General features: G+C 42.3%; 1 protein-coding gene across 1 annotated transcript in view; it reads left to right on the forward strand.

The window, feature by feature from the left end:
• The window catches only part of DNAH6 (dynein axonemal heavy chain 6), a 314,451-nt gene that overhangs the window by 241,526 nt on the left and 58,392 nt on the right, over positions 1–14,533 (forward strand). Inside the window, exons 60-63 of the mRNA XM_006149128.1 lie at positions 2,573–2,753; positions 5,216–5,395; positions 10,437–10,670; positions 13,831–13,966. Coding sequence (XP_006149190.1) covers positions 2,573–2,753; positions 5,216–5,395; positions 10,437–10,670; positions 13,831–13,966 — 731 coding nt within the window. The remainder of the gene's footprint in view (positions 1–2,572; positions 2,754–5,215; positions 5,396–10,436; positions 10,671–13,830; positions 13,967–14,533) is intronic.

Raw genomic sequence — 14,533 nt, forward strand, 5'->3', positions numbered from 1 at the left:
CAGCAGGAAGAAAACAAACCAGAATAAGAATATAGAGGATGAAGGGGAGAAAGGCTATTTCAAATGTGATCATCAGGTGTGGTTGCTGGAAGCTTGTGTCTTTCAGGCAACACTCAAATCTGAGCTCTCAGTAAGTTGAGGCAGGTGAATTAATTAAACTTGTAATAGTCTGGCAATGGGTACATGTGAATGTGCCTCAGTAGAGCTCTGTTTGGAGAGGGTTTTTGTTTTGTTTTGTTTTGTTTTTTGCTATAGGGCACATACGCTCGCCAGACAGACAGAGAGAGACAGAAAGTGATAAATCACCCCCCAGGGGGCATGGCCATGCCGTAATCCCTTCTCCTCCATTCTCCTCTTGGGATCTTGGGCCTGCACACACATACACCCAGCATGAGTTTTTTGGGGTTTTTGTTTGTTTGTTTGTTTGGTTTTTTTTGGAGAGATTTTCACTGTAGGGCGCGTGCGCTCGCCAGACAGACAGAGAGAGACATAGAGACAGAAAGCGAGAAATCGCCCCCCAGGGGGGATAGTCACGCCGCAATCCCTTCTCCTCCATTCTCCTCTCGGGATCTTGGGCACGCACGCACACGCGCCCGGCGTGAGTTTTAAGCCACCGGGTCCGGGACACGAACCGCGGTCGACTACGAGGGAGTCCAGCGACGTAGCCATTACGCTAACTGCTGGTTCCTATCTTAAAAATTCTTTAAACTCCCTTTCTTCTGAAAAGATTCTTTAAGTATATTTGAGATGATGATTTCTTACTGTCTTTGTACAATGTTATCTCAGAGGTCCAGATTCAACACGCAGCTGAGTAGATAATGGGCTGTTACAGGAGCAGTACCGCGTACTGTGCTAGAAATGACTTGTGTTCTAGAGCCAGCAGACTCGGGTGCAAGCCTGCTCTGTCTCTACTAGCACGAGTGCTTACAAGGTCTGTTTACTCATCTGCAAACACTGTAATAACCACATGCCCACTTCGTGAGAGCATTCAGAGGGTTAAAAGAGCATCCACGTAAAACTTTTAATAAGGTGCCTGGCATAAAGTGATGCTTAATAAAGGTGAGCTCCTGGAGAGAGGGCTGGGAGCAAATCATATAAAGACAAGTGAACCAGGAATTAAGTTCACATGTTTAGACAACACGGACCTGTAGGTAAGACCTATTCTTTTTTTTTTTTTTTTCTGAGAGGTTTTTCGTTATAGGGCGCGTGCGCTCACCAGACATACAGAGAGAGACACAGAGACAGAAAGCGAGAAATCACCCCCCAGGGGGGATGGTCACGCCGCAATCCCTTCTCCTCCATTCTCCTCTCGGGATCTTGGGCACGCACGCACGCACACGCACCTGGCGTGAGTTTTAAGTCACCGGGTCCAGGGCGTGAACCACAGTCGACTATGTGGGAGTCCAGCGACATAGCCATTACGCTAACTGCTGGTTCCCAGTAAGGCCTATTCTTAAGATGCAGTCAAAAGTTGTCTCATGGGCGAAGACCTGAGTATTCATAGAGACTCACCATGTTCAGGAATGGAAAGACTTACTATCATAAAGATGTCCCTTGAGGCATATAGAATTCATAGTTGGCAAGGGTTTGTTTGGTTGGTTTTGTTTTCGTTTTTTTAACTATGTGGTATCAGACTATAAAAACTGTTTTGCAGCGTTTTGTTGTTGTTTTCATTTAACCGTATATCTTTGAGCTTATTCCATGTCAGTGCAAATATAAAACACTTAAAGAGAAAGTGCTTCAGAAGAATCCATGTCAAATAGCAGTTACCACTAGGGAAGATAGAAGGTTTGGAGATGGCACTGGTGAAAGGAACTTTTACTTTATTCATTTCTTTCTCCTTTAGAAGAATGGATTCATGTATTATTTCTGCAATTTAATAGTAAATTTGCATGTTAAAACTTGAAAAAAGTCATTTCACAAAGGTGGTGGGATTTCAGAATCTCTCATGTTGGTAGGAAAGTAATATTACAGGCACCGTTTTTTTGTGGTTTTTTTTTTTTTTTGGAGAGGTTTTATGCTATAGGGCACGTGCACTCGCCAGACAGACAGAGCGACAGAGAGATAGAAAGCGAGAAATCACCCCCCAGAGGGGATGGTCACGCCGCAATCCCTTCTCCTCCATTCTCCTCTCGGGATCTTGGGCACGCACACATAAGCGCCCAGCGTGAGTTTAAGCCACCGGGTCCAGGACTCGAACCACAGTTGACTACGTGGGAGTCCAGGGACATACCCATTATGCTAACTGCTGGTCCCTACAGGCACCGTTTTTATCTTAGCACAAACAAGCATTAGAGACAGAAACTTAGTAATTAGATTTTAGTATTGCCCAGGTTTTTGTAAGAGATGTGTAGATGTTGTGGGGACTGTGGTAAGATATAAGTCTCTGAAATACAAGATAATCAAAAGAGACATGTACTCAGTGAAAAGCCACCATGTAAAAGAGAGGCATTGTGCAATAACATTCAGCTTCTAGTACCTGGAATACAAACAATTACAAATGGAAAAAAACTAGGAGCAACGTGAAGGCACTGGCCAAAACGTAATTTAAGTGTTTTAACTTTGGTTCTAGTGATGTGGTACGACTTGAAAAGCCCGAGTTGGAAGAACAGAGGAACAAACTCATTGTGAGGATCAATACTGATAAAAACCAGCTGAAATCTATTGAAGAGAAAATCCTGAGAATGCTCTTTACATCGGAAGGAAATATTCTGGACAATGAGGACCTTATTACCACACTCCAGGATTCAAAGGCAAGAAACATATTTTTAGTATTTATAGAGTGTATTACTTCAGAAGTTATAGCAACAGCCCTGGGAGGGTCCTGCAAGCGCTTTTAAGGGAAGAATGAGGGCCTCCTGCAGGCTGCCAGGCGTACACACGGGAGTGCCCCTGGCTGTCAGGCCACCTCACTGAAGAGTCATTGGACAATCGCTTCTGGTATGCATTTTGTTTTTTAAATAAGTCAGGCAATGTAAAGAACCGGAACAAGATATAGGTTGAAAGGAACAAACTCATGTTTAAATTCATATTAGTATTATCTCCTTTAGGAATCCTCCCTGGTTTTCCCAGCTGGAATTCATTTATTCCTCCTTGGAACTTCCATAGCACCTAATCTGAATCTCTGATAACGCACTTGTCACTGTTTACCTTATGTCCCAGTTACCTTATTACATGCCTTCTCTCTTCTGGAAGGTTGTAAAGTTCTGTGCAGTGGGGATCCATGAATAGTTCCTCTCGATATTCCTTCTCAGAGGGTTAAGCATGGGGATAGCACAGAGTGGCGTTGATAGTAAGATATAGTTCTACGTATACTCCTTTAGTAACTTCTTTTCTCATATTCAAACCGTCACTTAAGAAGTGTATATTAAGGAAGCCAGCAGGTGGCATGGTGGTTACATTACTATACTCCCAGCTGGCTGATTACAATTCGGGTCCCACACCTAGCAACTTAAAAAAATCATGCCGGGCACATGTGCATAGGTGCTCAAAATCACAGAAGGAGAATGGAGAAGGGATTGTGACATGACCATCACCCCCACCCCGGGGTGGAGGGTAACTTCTCATTTTCCCTCTCACTGTCTCTTCCTATCTTTCTCCAGCAAGTGCACATATCCTATTGCAAAAAAAAAAAAAAAAAGTATAAGGAATACAGCTTATAAAATGATTCTCATTCATTCTGTGAGAAATAGAAAATAGTTTACTAAAAAGCTCTTGGACATTTCTAGGCAAGGAGCACATAAGGTTATGGTCTTTGCCTTTTATTGATGTCAAAAATGGCTTACAGCTTTATATCCTATAGTCTCTTGAGACCTCAATATAGAAACTAAAATAAACAAATAATTCCAGGTCTCCCATTTCCTTCCTCTCTTTGCTTGTTTGTCCATAGATCTCTTTATCCTTCTTTAATTCATTCCTTCCTGGGTTTTTAATTTCTGGCTGTTGGTTGTTAACCCTTTTAATAGGTAGATAGATTGATAGATAGATAGTTAACAAAGTTTAAAACGTTATAAACTATTTAAAGAATGAAATCGTTTTCTAAGGCTTGTTATGAAAAACAGCATTCCTTGCCTTCTTCCCCAACCATGCAGCTTTGGCTTCCTTCATAGAGGATGACTTTTCATTTTGTGTATTAACTGTTGTGTATATCTCTAACACACACACATACACACGCACGCACACACACCCTTCCAATCCCGCATTGTAATCATATCTTGATTATAGCTAAAGATTCAACATTTACATTGTCTGGAGGGTGAAGATCTGGCTGCAAATAATTTGGGAACTGAGAGGAAGAGGAGGGATAGGGTCTCTGCATCCAGTACTCACTTATTTGCTCTGTTTCAGTATGGTATCTGGCCCTCATCTGTGCGTGGCTTCCTTCATTGAAAACCCCTCTCTCAGGACCAGTAAATGGTGTAATGGTTATGTTACTGAACTCCCATACAATCGACCGTTGTTCAAGTCCCAGATCTGGTGGCTTAAAACTCACACTAGGCACTTGTGCATACGTGCCCAAGATCCGGAGAGGAAAATGGAAGAGAAGGGATTGTGGCATGGCCATCCCCTCTGGAGGGTGATTTCTCACTTTCTGTCTCTCTGTTTCTCTGACAAGCACACGCACCCTATAGCAAAAATCTATATTTAAAACAAAAAACAAACAAACAAAAAACCTCCCTCTTATTTTCTGTAGAAGGGAAACTTCTATTTTTCTGTATGGTGAGGAATGGGGGATAGTAATCCTCTGGCTGAGTGGTATACCAGAAATTACCTGGTAGTCCACAAACAATTCTTATTTTAGACTTTTTCTGCTTATAGCAGTATGTGTTGCTACTAACTCTTAAAACACTGAGGAATATGTTTCATAAATTGATTGAGTTGTTAGCTTTCTTGTTTGCCAGCTCAGGATGGACTGTTCACGAGGAAGTTAGGGGGCAGTTAGGAGTACCGTGTTAGTGTTTCTGTTTCAGGTATAACTCAGGTACGGGTCTCCAATAAGTACTGCTCCAGTTTATTCAAGATTACTTGTGTAGCCTAGTTGCCTCTGCTCATTCCTAACTGAAAGAAATGAGGTCACTCAGTCATTCCATCTGAGGACCTCCTTATTATCATCACTAACTCATTTTAATTTTTTCCTAGACCTAAATGAATATTTTCTCTGAATCCCACTATTTTTCTGAAACCCATCCTTAAAAATGTGTTATTGTTTACTCAGATCACTTCCGGTGCCATTAAAACCAGGCTGAAAGAGGCAGAGTCCACTGAACTGATGATCAACGTGGCTCGTGAGAAGTATCGACCAGTAGCCACGCAAGGCTCCGTGATGTACTTCGTCATTGCGAGCCTCTCGGAAATCGACCCTATGTATCAGTACTCATTAAAATATTTTAAACAGGTAAGTATGTTGTTAGGCCATCTCTGTGGCCTCCATTTATGCTTCGATGAGTTATTTCTGGTCTCAGACAAGCCGTAGAGTCTAGTTACCAGGTAAACTTCTCCAAGAGTTTGGGTCCAGACAGAGGGTTCAAGAGTGGCTCCGCCCCTGTCTTCTAAGATGCGAAAGCTGGGTAGACACAGGACACTTCACAGATGAAGAAAAGAAAGCTTCTTTGCAAGTTTTATTTTTCTCTGAGCTCCTTCAACTACTATAACTAGCTTATTCATTTTCCTCTCGCCTGCATTTCTTTTGTTCTTTTAAGAGCAGAGCTCTTTATTTGTACTTTCTCTGCACCATCCAGCAGCTCCCTTTCCATGTTTAGTGTTTTCTGTGCTGTATCTCAAGACTGATGACACTAATCTTCATTTGACTCCTGTATCTTTCTCATTTTCCAGAACTTTTTATAGAGCAGGCAGTCCCCCTCCCCCTGGCTGACATTCTGAAGAGTCTCTTTCCTTTCTTCCTTTTCCACTTTCACCTTGTGACTGCAAAACTTTCTTTTCTAATTTCCAGTCTCTGCTTTCTCTCATATTCACAGTTGCATTTCATCAGATCTCTTGAGGGGTGTTCAAACCCCTCACCCTCTTCACAACAGCATTCCATGTATCTCCCAAAGTAACTCCAGTGCACACAGCTCAGCTCAGCAAGCAAGCAGTGTCGATTTTGCTGAACACTTCCAGGGGAGTTGCATTACTCATTACACAGCAAAACGTACCAAGTGAGCCCGGTAGGCCCCTCCATTCACTTGCCGCTTTCTCAGGTGCCAGGTGGCCTCTCCACTCAGCCCATCTTACATATAGCATCCCGCCTTCCAGCTCTACTCCCTTCTCGGTATTATTTCCCTCTTTTCTGTACAGAGAAGTTTAACTCACTCTCACTTTTCTAAGCTGTGTTGATACTCATTACCCAACTCAGCAAAGGCCCTCTACATACACGCATACTAGAAAATACCAGAGAATTGTAAATATGTCCTTTTTCATTGCAACCTATTTTTACTTCCTGTCAGATGCTGTTCCCCTACATAGTCAGGGCTGGCTCACACAACTGGAAGCCAGATCAAACTGGGCCTTGTTTTTTAAAAATACTGTTCCATAGACGAAGGTCCTAAGTGGATTTTCACAGATAACTACCCTTCAGACGTAGTGCAGATACCATAGCCTGGAATTCAAAGCCATTTCCAGCCTGTTCCTATTCTACCTTCCAGTCACATTTCTTATTATTCCTCTGTAACAGCCAAATTAACCCATTAATATTCCATAGATTCACCAGATGATTGTATGTTTATAACATTTCCTCTGCTTAGAATGCCCTCCCTCCCAGCCTCAATGCAGCCTTCTCCAGCGAAGTCTACCACTGGGGCTGCAAACATCTGGAGGTTGGCCACGCTGAACATTCAAAACGGCTCACTCACATGGCTGGGCTATTGACCATGGTGCTGCATGAGGCCTCCTCATGTGGCTTGGGCTTCTCGTGGCAGGGTAACTGGATTCCAAGAGGTCACCTCCCAAAGAAACCTGGATGGAAGTCACAAGGCATGGACATCATACAGTGTTTTTTCCACCTCAATCTATCAGCCGGTCAAGGCACTGAGGAGAGCCCATATTTGAGAGGAAGGGATCTAGGTTCCACCTCTCTATGGAAGTATCAGCAACCAATTGCCTCAGTCTTTTGTCCAGCATATTTGACATGCTTCATATGGCACTTACCCCTATCACCTTGGCTGAGGGGCATCTTTCTCCTGATGGAATCAGAGAGTTGTTTTTGTCTTTTGTTTGTTTATTTTTTAATTTATTAGATTTATTCACCTATTTTCATTCTAATACTCATTTTTCTTACTTAATTGTCATGCTTCTCTCCTGTATCATTTCTTTCTTCCTGATGACCTTACCATAGTATTTCTTTTATTTATTTTATTACAGATATACTAGCAGCTCTTTTTTTTATTCATGTGTGCATAGAAGTGAAAGTTAAAGAGACAGAGAGAGAGATGAGCACTCTCCACAGGATCTGGTCGCACTGTGATCCCCTTCCTCCAGTCCCTTGAATGATGGGCATGTGTGCACATACCCAGTATGTTTCAGGCTGACTGAGCTGGAACTTCAAATTACACTCACTGTAGTTTGACTTCCCTCAAGCAGCACATTACCACTGCACCACAGAGCCAGCCCCCTGGAATAAAGCCTTCCATTCCTGTATCCCCCATGGATACAGGAAGCAACATATAGTGCTTCTTAAGTATTTTATGAAGAGTCTATTTTCATCCCTCCATAACATTTAAACAATTCTTATTGAAATTGAAATAGAAACAATCCTTATGACACTAAACCAAGCATGGTCTTTGCTCTCATGGTCTTATTTAATAGTAGCCTTAGTACAACTAGGGGTTGAGCAGTAGTTGGAGCTGCAGGGGAGAACAGAAATGAAGACTTAGAAAAATGGGAGTCATGTTGTTTAGGTGTGCCTGGGCTTTCTTTCAACAAGACATTCATTTGCTTTAGCAGCCTTTGAAAGCCATCAGCACTGAGGTCAAATTCCTCAAGGCAGGGGGTTCATGTTCTCAGGTCTCTGCTCCCTTCCTTTACTGGGCAGGAATTAAGCCAAGCGAAATAAGGATTAATAAATCCTCTAATGCTCCTAAGTGTCTCCGATGGTACTTCTTATCCTAGGTGTTATGGAACTCATGATTTTCAAAGTTTTTAATCTTCAAGAAATAAAAGTGAAGATGCTCTAAAAATATCTTGTACTGGCCCCAGAGCAGTGGCAAGCATTTCTAGGATACTGTGTTCCACAGGTTGGACCCAACCTAAAGACCGGGTACAGTGGCATGTACCTATAAGCAAAGCAACTTAGGGGACAGGCAAGAGGATCACAAGCTTGAGACTGGCATGGGTAGCAACAACAAGACCCTGTCTAAAGAGAGCCAAGAATGGTGGCCCATTCCTGTAGTCCAACTGCAAGAATGGAGAAGGCAGATAGCAGCAGAACCTGTCGAAAACATTTTAAAAATCTTGGGCTGCAAGAGATAAAGGGATATAGGATGAATCTTCAAAGCCCTGGAGTTTTGAGGTCCAGAAGGGAACCCAGATACTCAAAACATATTTGTAGACGACAGCATTGGTTAGGACATCCTCTACCAAACCCATCCATAATTTCATTTTACACTGAAATTCTGTAGGGCATTTTGAGATTTGCCATGTTTTGTTGTGACACCTAATTTACCACATCTTCACTAGGCCTTTTGTTTTCCTCTTATTTTTTACATTCAATCATTGTATATCTTTATAAGCGCCATCTTTTCTTCTGAGTGTGTTAAAATAACAATTTTCTATATTACCCTTTGTTGAACAAACTTTCAGGAGAATTAATAGGAACTTTTCTAGTTCTTTTCATTAACTGTCTGCTTCCTCCAAGCCCTTTTAATTTGGGGAATGGAGACCTATCTTGCAGTGAAGGGACTGACACAAACTCATTAATTTCCCTTTGTTGTGCTCCATGCTGTCAACAGCAGGGGTGGGAGACAGAGAGGAGCATGCTTCTTGCCCCTGATCTGCCTTGATTTTCACTGGCTTCCAGCTTCCAGTCTGTTTTGATCTGTCTGATTTCCCTGTGAGCAATACACCTTGATCCCTGGGACTGGGCAGGTACCACCTCACCTCCGACCTTTGCCCCCTCAGGTTGTGGGTCCATGTATTCCTCAAGACCCTGGTGGAACTTCCTGACAGTCTCTGGCTGCAAGACTTTCTTGCCTCATGACTTCCAGACAAGCCCACAAGCTCAGACTTCCTCATACAGCTTAGAGCCCTTTGGAATTTTTGGATCTTTTTCTGTGCTATTTGAAAATTGCAAAAAAATGGGTAGGGCTACCTCTAGTACTGTCATGACTCACCTCTCAATGCCACCATCTCTTACTTTCCTAGTGTCCTTGTAATATGGGGTGTCTTTGTTCTCAGATGTTCTCCTAGGAAGCAAGGGTGGAGGTGTCCTTTAAAATCGGTTTCCTGGGCTGGCCCTGGAATCTAGTGGTTAAGGGAGCCACATGACTGACTGTGCTTTGAATTCTGACAGCTTGAAAAACATGCTTGCATGCATGTGTACCCAAACTCCCGACAGAATGGAGGAATGCAGGAGAAGGGATTGCAGCATGGCTATGCCCCATTGGAGGGTGCTTTCTTCCTCTCCCTCTTTCTCTCTGTACCTCTCTATCCATCTCTGGTGAGCTAGGAACCTTCTAACAATTAAAAAAAATTAGTTTCTGTTAAATCTTAGGAGAAAGTTTTAGCACATTCTTTTTACACCCTAAAAATCAAGGGTAAGTGCTAAGAAAGTATATGACCTTCCCTTCCCTTCCATCTCTCACCCTGAAAAGAAGCGTTTATTGGGAACCAGCAGTTAGCGTAATGGCTATGTCGGTGGACTCCCACATAGTCGACCACGGTTCACATCCCAGACCTGGTGGCTTAAAACTCACGCCGGGCACGTGTGCGTGCGTGCCCAAGATCCCGAGAGGAGAATGGAAGAGAAGGGATTGCGGCGTGACCATCCCCTCTGGGAGGTGATTTCTCGCTTTCTGTCTCTATGTCTCTCTCTGTCTGTCTGGCGAGCGCACACGCCCTATAGCGAAAACCTCTCCAAAAAAAAAAAAAGAAGTGTTTATTAATCTGAGTTGAGGATGTGAAAAAAACTGTTCCTGCCAACTCTCCTCCATTTTCCCAGGTCTTCTATCTCACATCAAGGTGACACCTTTTGAATATTATCAAGAGTTTGGCATTTATCCTTTTCTGAAAAACAGGAGAAAAGGGGGAACTGCAAAAAATAAATATCACATATCAATTTAGAATCAATCCTAGCCTTTTTCATAGTGCACTATTCATTACCTTCGTCGCTATTCGCTCACTGAATACGGGGGCAGGGAGCAGGGAGACATGGGGATTTTTTTTTCTTTTCTCTCCAAAGATAAGGAGTTAAATCAGAGGCATTGATAGAGCTCTCCTTCATACAGTTGTTCAACACGACAATTGAAACTTCCTCAAAGACAAATGATCTCCAAGAGCGCCTGGAAATACTACTGGAACAAACTCTCTTAACTGCGTACGTCAATGTTTCAAGAGGACTTTTCGAACAACATAAACTCATCTACAGCTTTATGCTCTGTGTGGAGATCATGCGTCAGCAAGAACTCCTAACTGATGCGGAATGGAATTTCTTTCTCCGAGGTTCTGCAGGATTAGAAAAGGTACCTATTCTGTATTAGATGGTGAATATTATTCTAGATAGAGCCCACGAGCACCCACCAATACTCCATGGTGACTCTCATGATTGAAGTTATATGAAGGGAATTCTTTTTTTTTTTAAGAGATTTTTGCTATCGGTCATGTGCACTCACTGAAGAGACAGAGAAGCAAAATGCAAGAACTCATCCCCCCCCCAGATGTCCTCTCCTCTATCTGCCGCGCAGTGCAAAGCTCTCTGGAGATGGGTGCAAGTGGGAGTTGTTCTTTCTACCCTAGCACCATTTGACAAGCAAGTAGGTTTTGACTGAGAAGCAGCGAGGGAGTGCTAGGTCAAAGGGCGGGGCTCTGTTCTCCTCTCACCCTGCAACTACTTCAGAATCTGCAATCTTAAGTCTGTCTAACTTCAAAAGATTGTCATTCTCTTTAGAAAGATATTACTTCTCTATCCTTGTCTTTAGTTACAGACTCTGATTTCTTAGGAAGGAGGGAGGGATAGCCCTCTGGAGTTTTCGTCGGTGTAGTTATCCAGTTTTTTCCAGAGGGTTTTGTCTCAGTCACTCCTTAATTAAATTCCACAGCGAGAAAGCAAAAATGGGAATCCTGCTAGGACCCCCTGTTGTATATCGTTCCCTGATCTGTTCTCCGACCTTGTCCCAAGTCTCTTCATAAACTGTTCCTTGCCCTGGGAACCAAGGGCATGTTTCCTGCACAAACAGAAACAGATGTAACTGTTAAATACTAACTTTATCGCCCCTAGCTTTTAACACATAATACAACATTTAGACATACATATCTATCTGTAGACAATTATGTCCCCATGTTTTATACCCGACAATAATCAAATCCACTCCTTCTCTTGTTCTATTATCTCCTTATTTTACTCTGTCATCTTCTTCTACTCTGTTATCTCTTTCTTCTACCCTATTTATTCTTTATTTTACTCCGTAGGTTCCTTACCTTACTCAGTTATCTCCAGCAGGCTTCAAGGAGTGTCCACTCACTTGACTATTTCCCTGTACTCATGCCCATATTGGGTGCCACTTTGCCTGGACTCGTTCGGCAGAACATGTTTTTCTGAATGGGGAGGCTGTGGATTAAAAATAAACATAAACGTAAACATAGAGAGACATAGAAGTATTGAGTAGCGAAGATTAGGTGGGTCCGACTTCTCTGGTGAAAAGCCATAACCTCAAACCAGACTCAGGTCTATTTTTTAAGGGCAGAAAATGTGGGAAGAGGAAATGGAATGCAAAGCCAGTTGCTTTTGGATGTGAATCGTCTGAAAATATGAAAACAACTGGCACCATCTAATTTCTCTGATCTTTTTGGGACGAAATTTGATAAACACACGTGGCTTCCTTTTGCCTGATACTGCTTTGTGGTTCAATAACAGGAAGTTAGCATTTTTATATGCAAGTGAAGCGCCCAGGGGAAGCACGTTTCTGCGGTCTAAAGGTCACCATGTTTGCTTAGATTGCCCACTCTCCACAGATGGCCATGTCCCAAACCCTTCTCCTACACTCTCCTCTCTAGATTTTGAGCATGCACACACACACACACACACACACACACACACACAGCATGAGTTTCGAGCCACCAGTTCAGGGACTTAACCCACATGGGAGTCCAGCACCTTAACCACCACACCATCTGCTGGCCTCTGAAGAGATTTCAAAAAGTGTGTGGAGGTTTTTTAGAATCAAAATGTAACACAGGAAGGTACATGACTGTGTGAAGAGTTTCGTACACTTGTTCCCCCGCAGAACAGGTGAAAATTATGTAAGGGACACTTAAAGTCTCTGGAAACAGTCCTGGAGAAATACAGTAAATGAAGAAACATTTACTCAAGAAAATTTACTAGAAAGCAGGCCCTGAGAAACCCCAAACACTGACCTTAGCAACTACCTGTCCCTTCCAAGGAGCCCAAATTTGATTGTTTTATTCTGGGGAGAAATTTTTGTCCCAGGACATTGCTGAAAAGCATAAAGCCATCAGTGCAGAATTCGTGATATTTGACAGCTCTGACAAAATCACTGTCATCCCAATATGACTGTGGGCATTCTTAAAGCCACACTCCTTAAGGAGCAACATTAGAGGCTTAATGCTGTATGGGGGGATGGGGAGAGACGCCACTGAATAATCCAACTAGGTATTAAATAACCAAGTAACAGTAACCACTCCAGGGAGTTAGAGTGTATACCAGAGTTACTACTATATATTATCTAAAAGGTACCATTTCTAGGGCCAGCAGATGGCAGAGCGCTTACATTGGTGGACTCCCACATGACCAACCACTGTTCGAGTCCCAGACCCAGCAACTTGAAAATCACATCATTTACATGTGCATGCATGCTCAAGATCCTGAGAGAAGAGTGGAGGAGAAAGGATTGTGGCATGGCCATTCCCCCAGGGAGGATTTCTCATTTTCCCTCTCACTGTCTCTCGCTCCCCCCACCCCAGCAAGTGCACACACTCCAAGGCAAAAACCTCTTAAAAATAAAATAAATAAAATGTAACATTTCCAACAGAAAAATTATGAGACATGCAAAGAAAAAGAAAGAAGGGCCCATACACCAACCCAAAGCAAACAAAAAAGTCAACAAAACTACCTGTATCTACAGATATAATCATGTAGGCTTGTTTTGATTTTGTTTTTATCTATTTCTATGGTTAGGTATCCTAATTTCCACATGCTATATCAATTCTATATTCCTGGGATTAATCCTTGGTCATACTCCTCTACTACTCAGCTTTCTCCATCTTCTACCAGTGAGGACTTCAAGAAATCTGATCTGGTGACCAGTTCTCTAGGGGAAACAAATCATTAGTTCTGTAGGAAAAAAATAAAAAATCATTAAGATGAGACTGGCATGGGATGTTGAAGAACAGCTTGAAAGTAGATTTAAATTTCATTTTAACCTTTCACCAGATCACCTTTGCTTTCTGTAGTAGTCAGCCTGAGAAGTTTTCATCATTTGCACAAGGCCCACTAGTAGAATTGATTCAGCACCATTTTTGTTTTACTGTGTCTCATTACTTGTGTAAGAAAAGGGTCATTTTGAACATGCTATTAGAGTTTGATTTTTCACTTAGACAAAGTGAAAGTTTATTTTGTGGTTGTCTTTGTGAATTACTATTCATTTTCTTTTTGTCTTTAAACAGGAATACCCACCTAAACCTGAAGCTCCTTGGCTATCGACTGCCATGTGGTTCTCATGCTGTGACTTAGAAGAATCATTTTACGCTTTTAAAGGGCTCACAAGATATTTATTGTCACATCCCATTTCCATACACTTAGGTAATATGACAAAAAGATTTTGGTGGTAGGGGATTGTAAACAAGCTTTTGAATCCTATCTTTAATGTCTCCTTTAACCTTTTCTGCAGTGTCAATATTTTTCACTAGGAAATTTCTTCATTTAAAGAAACGGAATTAGTTGTTTTCATAATTTCATAAGTCAAATGCCTGGCCCATGAATTTTCAATATTTTATGTTTGCTACTATATCCACTTTAAGACATAAATTTACCTCTAAGTGTTAGTATAGCTGCAGCCCATGGTCTTTTTGTTTTGTTTTACTTTTATTGAAGGATAATGTACATATAGTGTACCAATCAAATTTGATTAGCTATTGGAACCCCCAGATGGCATAGTTAATATGTTGCTGGACTCTCACATGACTGACTATGGTTCGAGTCTCTGACCAAGTGGCTTCAAAATCACACCAGACACATGTGTGTGTGCATGCCCAAGATCCTGGAAGGAGAATAGAGGAGAAGGGATTTCTCTGTGGCCATCCCCCCGTGGGGTGATTTCTCACTTTCCCACTTTCCCTCTCACTGCGGCTCGCGCTCTCTCTCTCTCTC

The sequence above is a fragment of the Tupaia chinensis genome, unplaced genomic scaffold, assembly GCF_000334495.1.
Source record: "Tupaia chinensis unplaced genomic scaffold, TupChi_1.0 Scaffold000253_1, whole genome shotgun sequence".
Taxonomy (NCBI): Eukaryota; Metazoa; Chordata; class Mammalia; order Scandentia; family Tupaiidae; genus Tupaia; species Tupaia belangeri.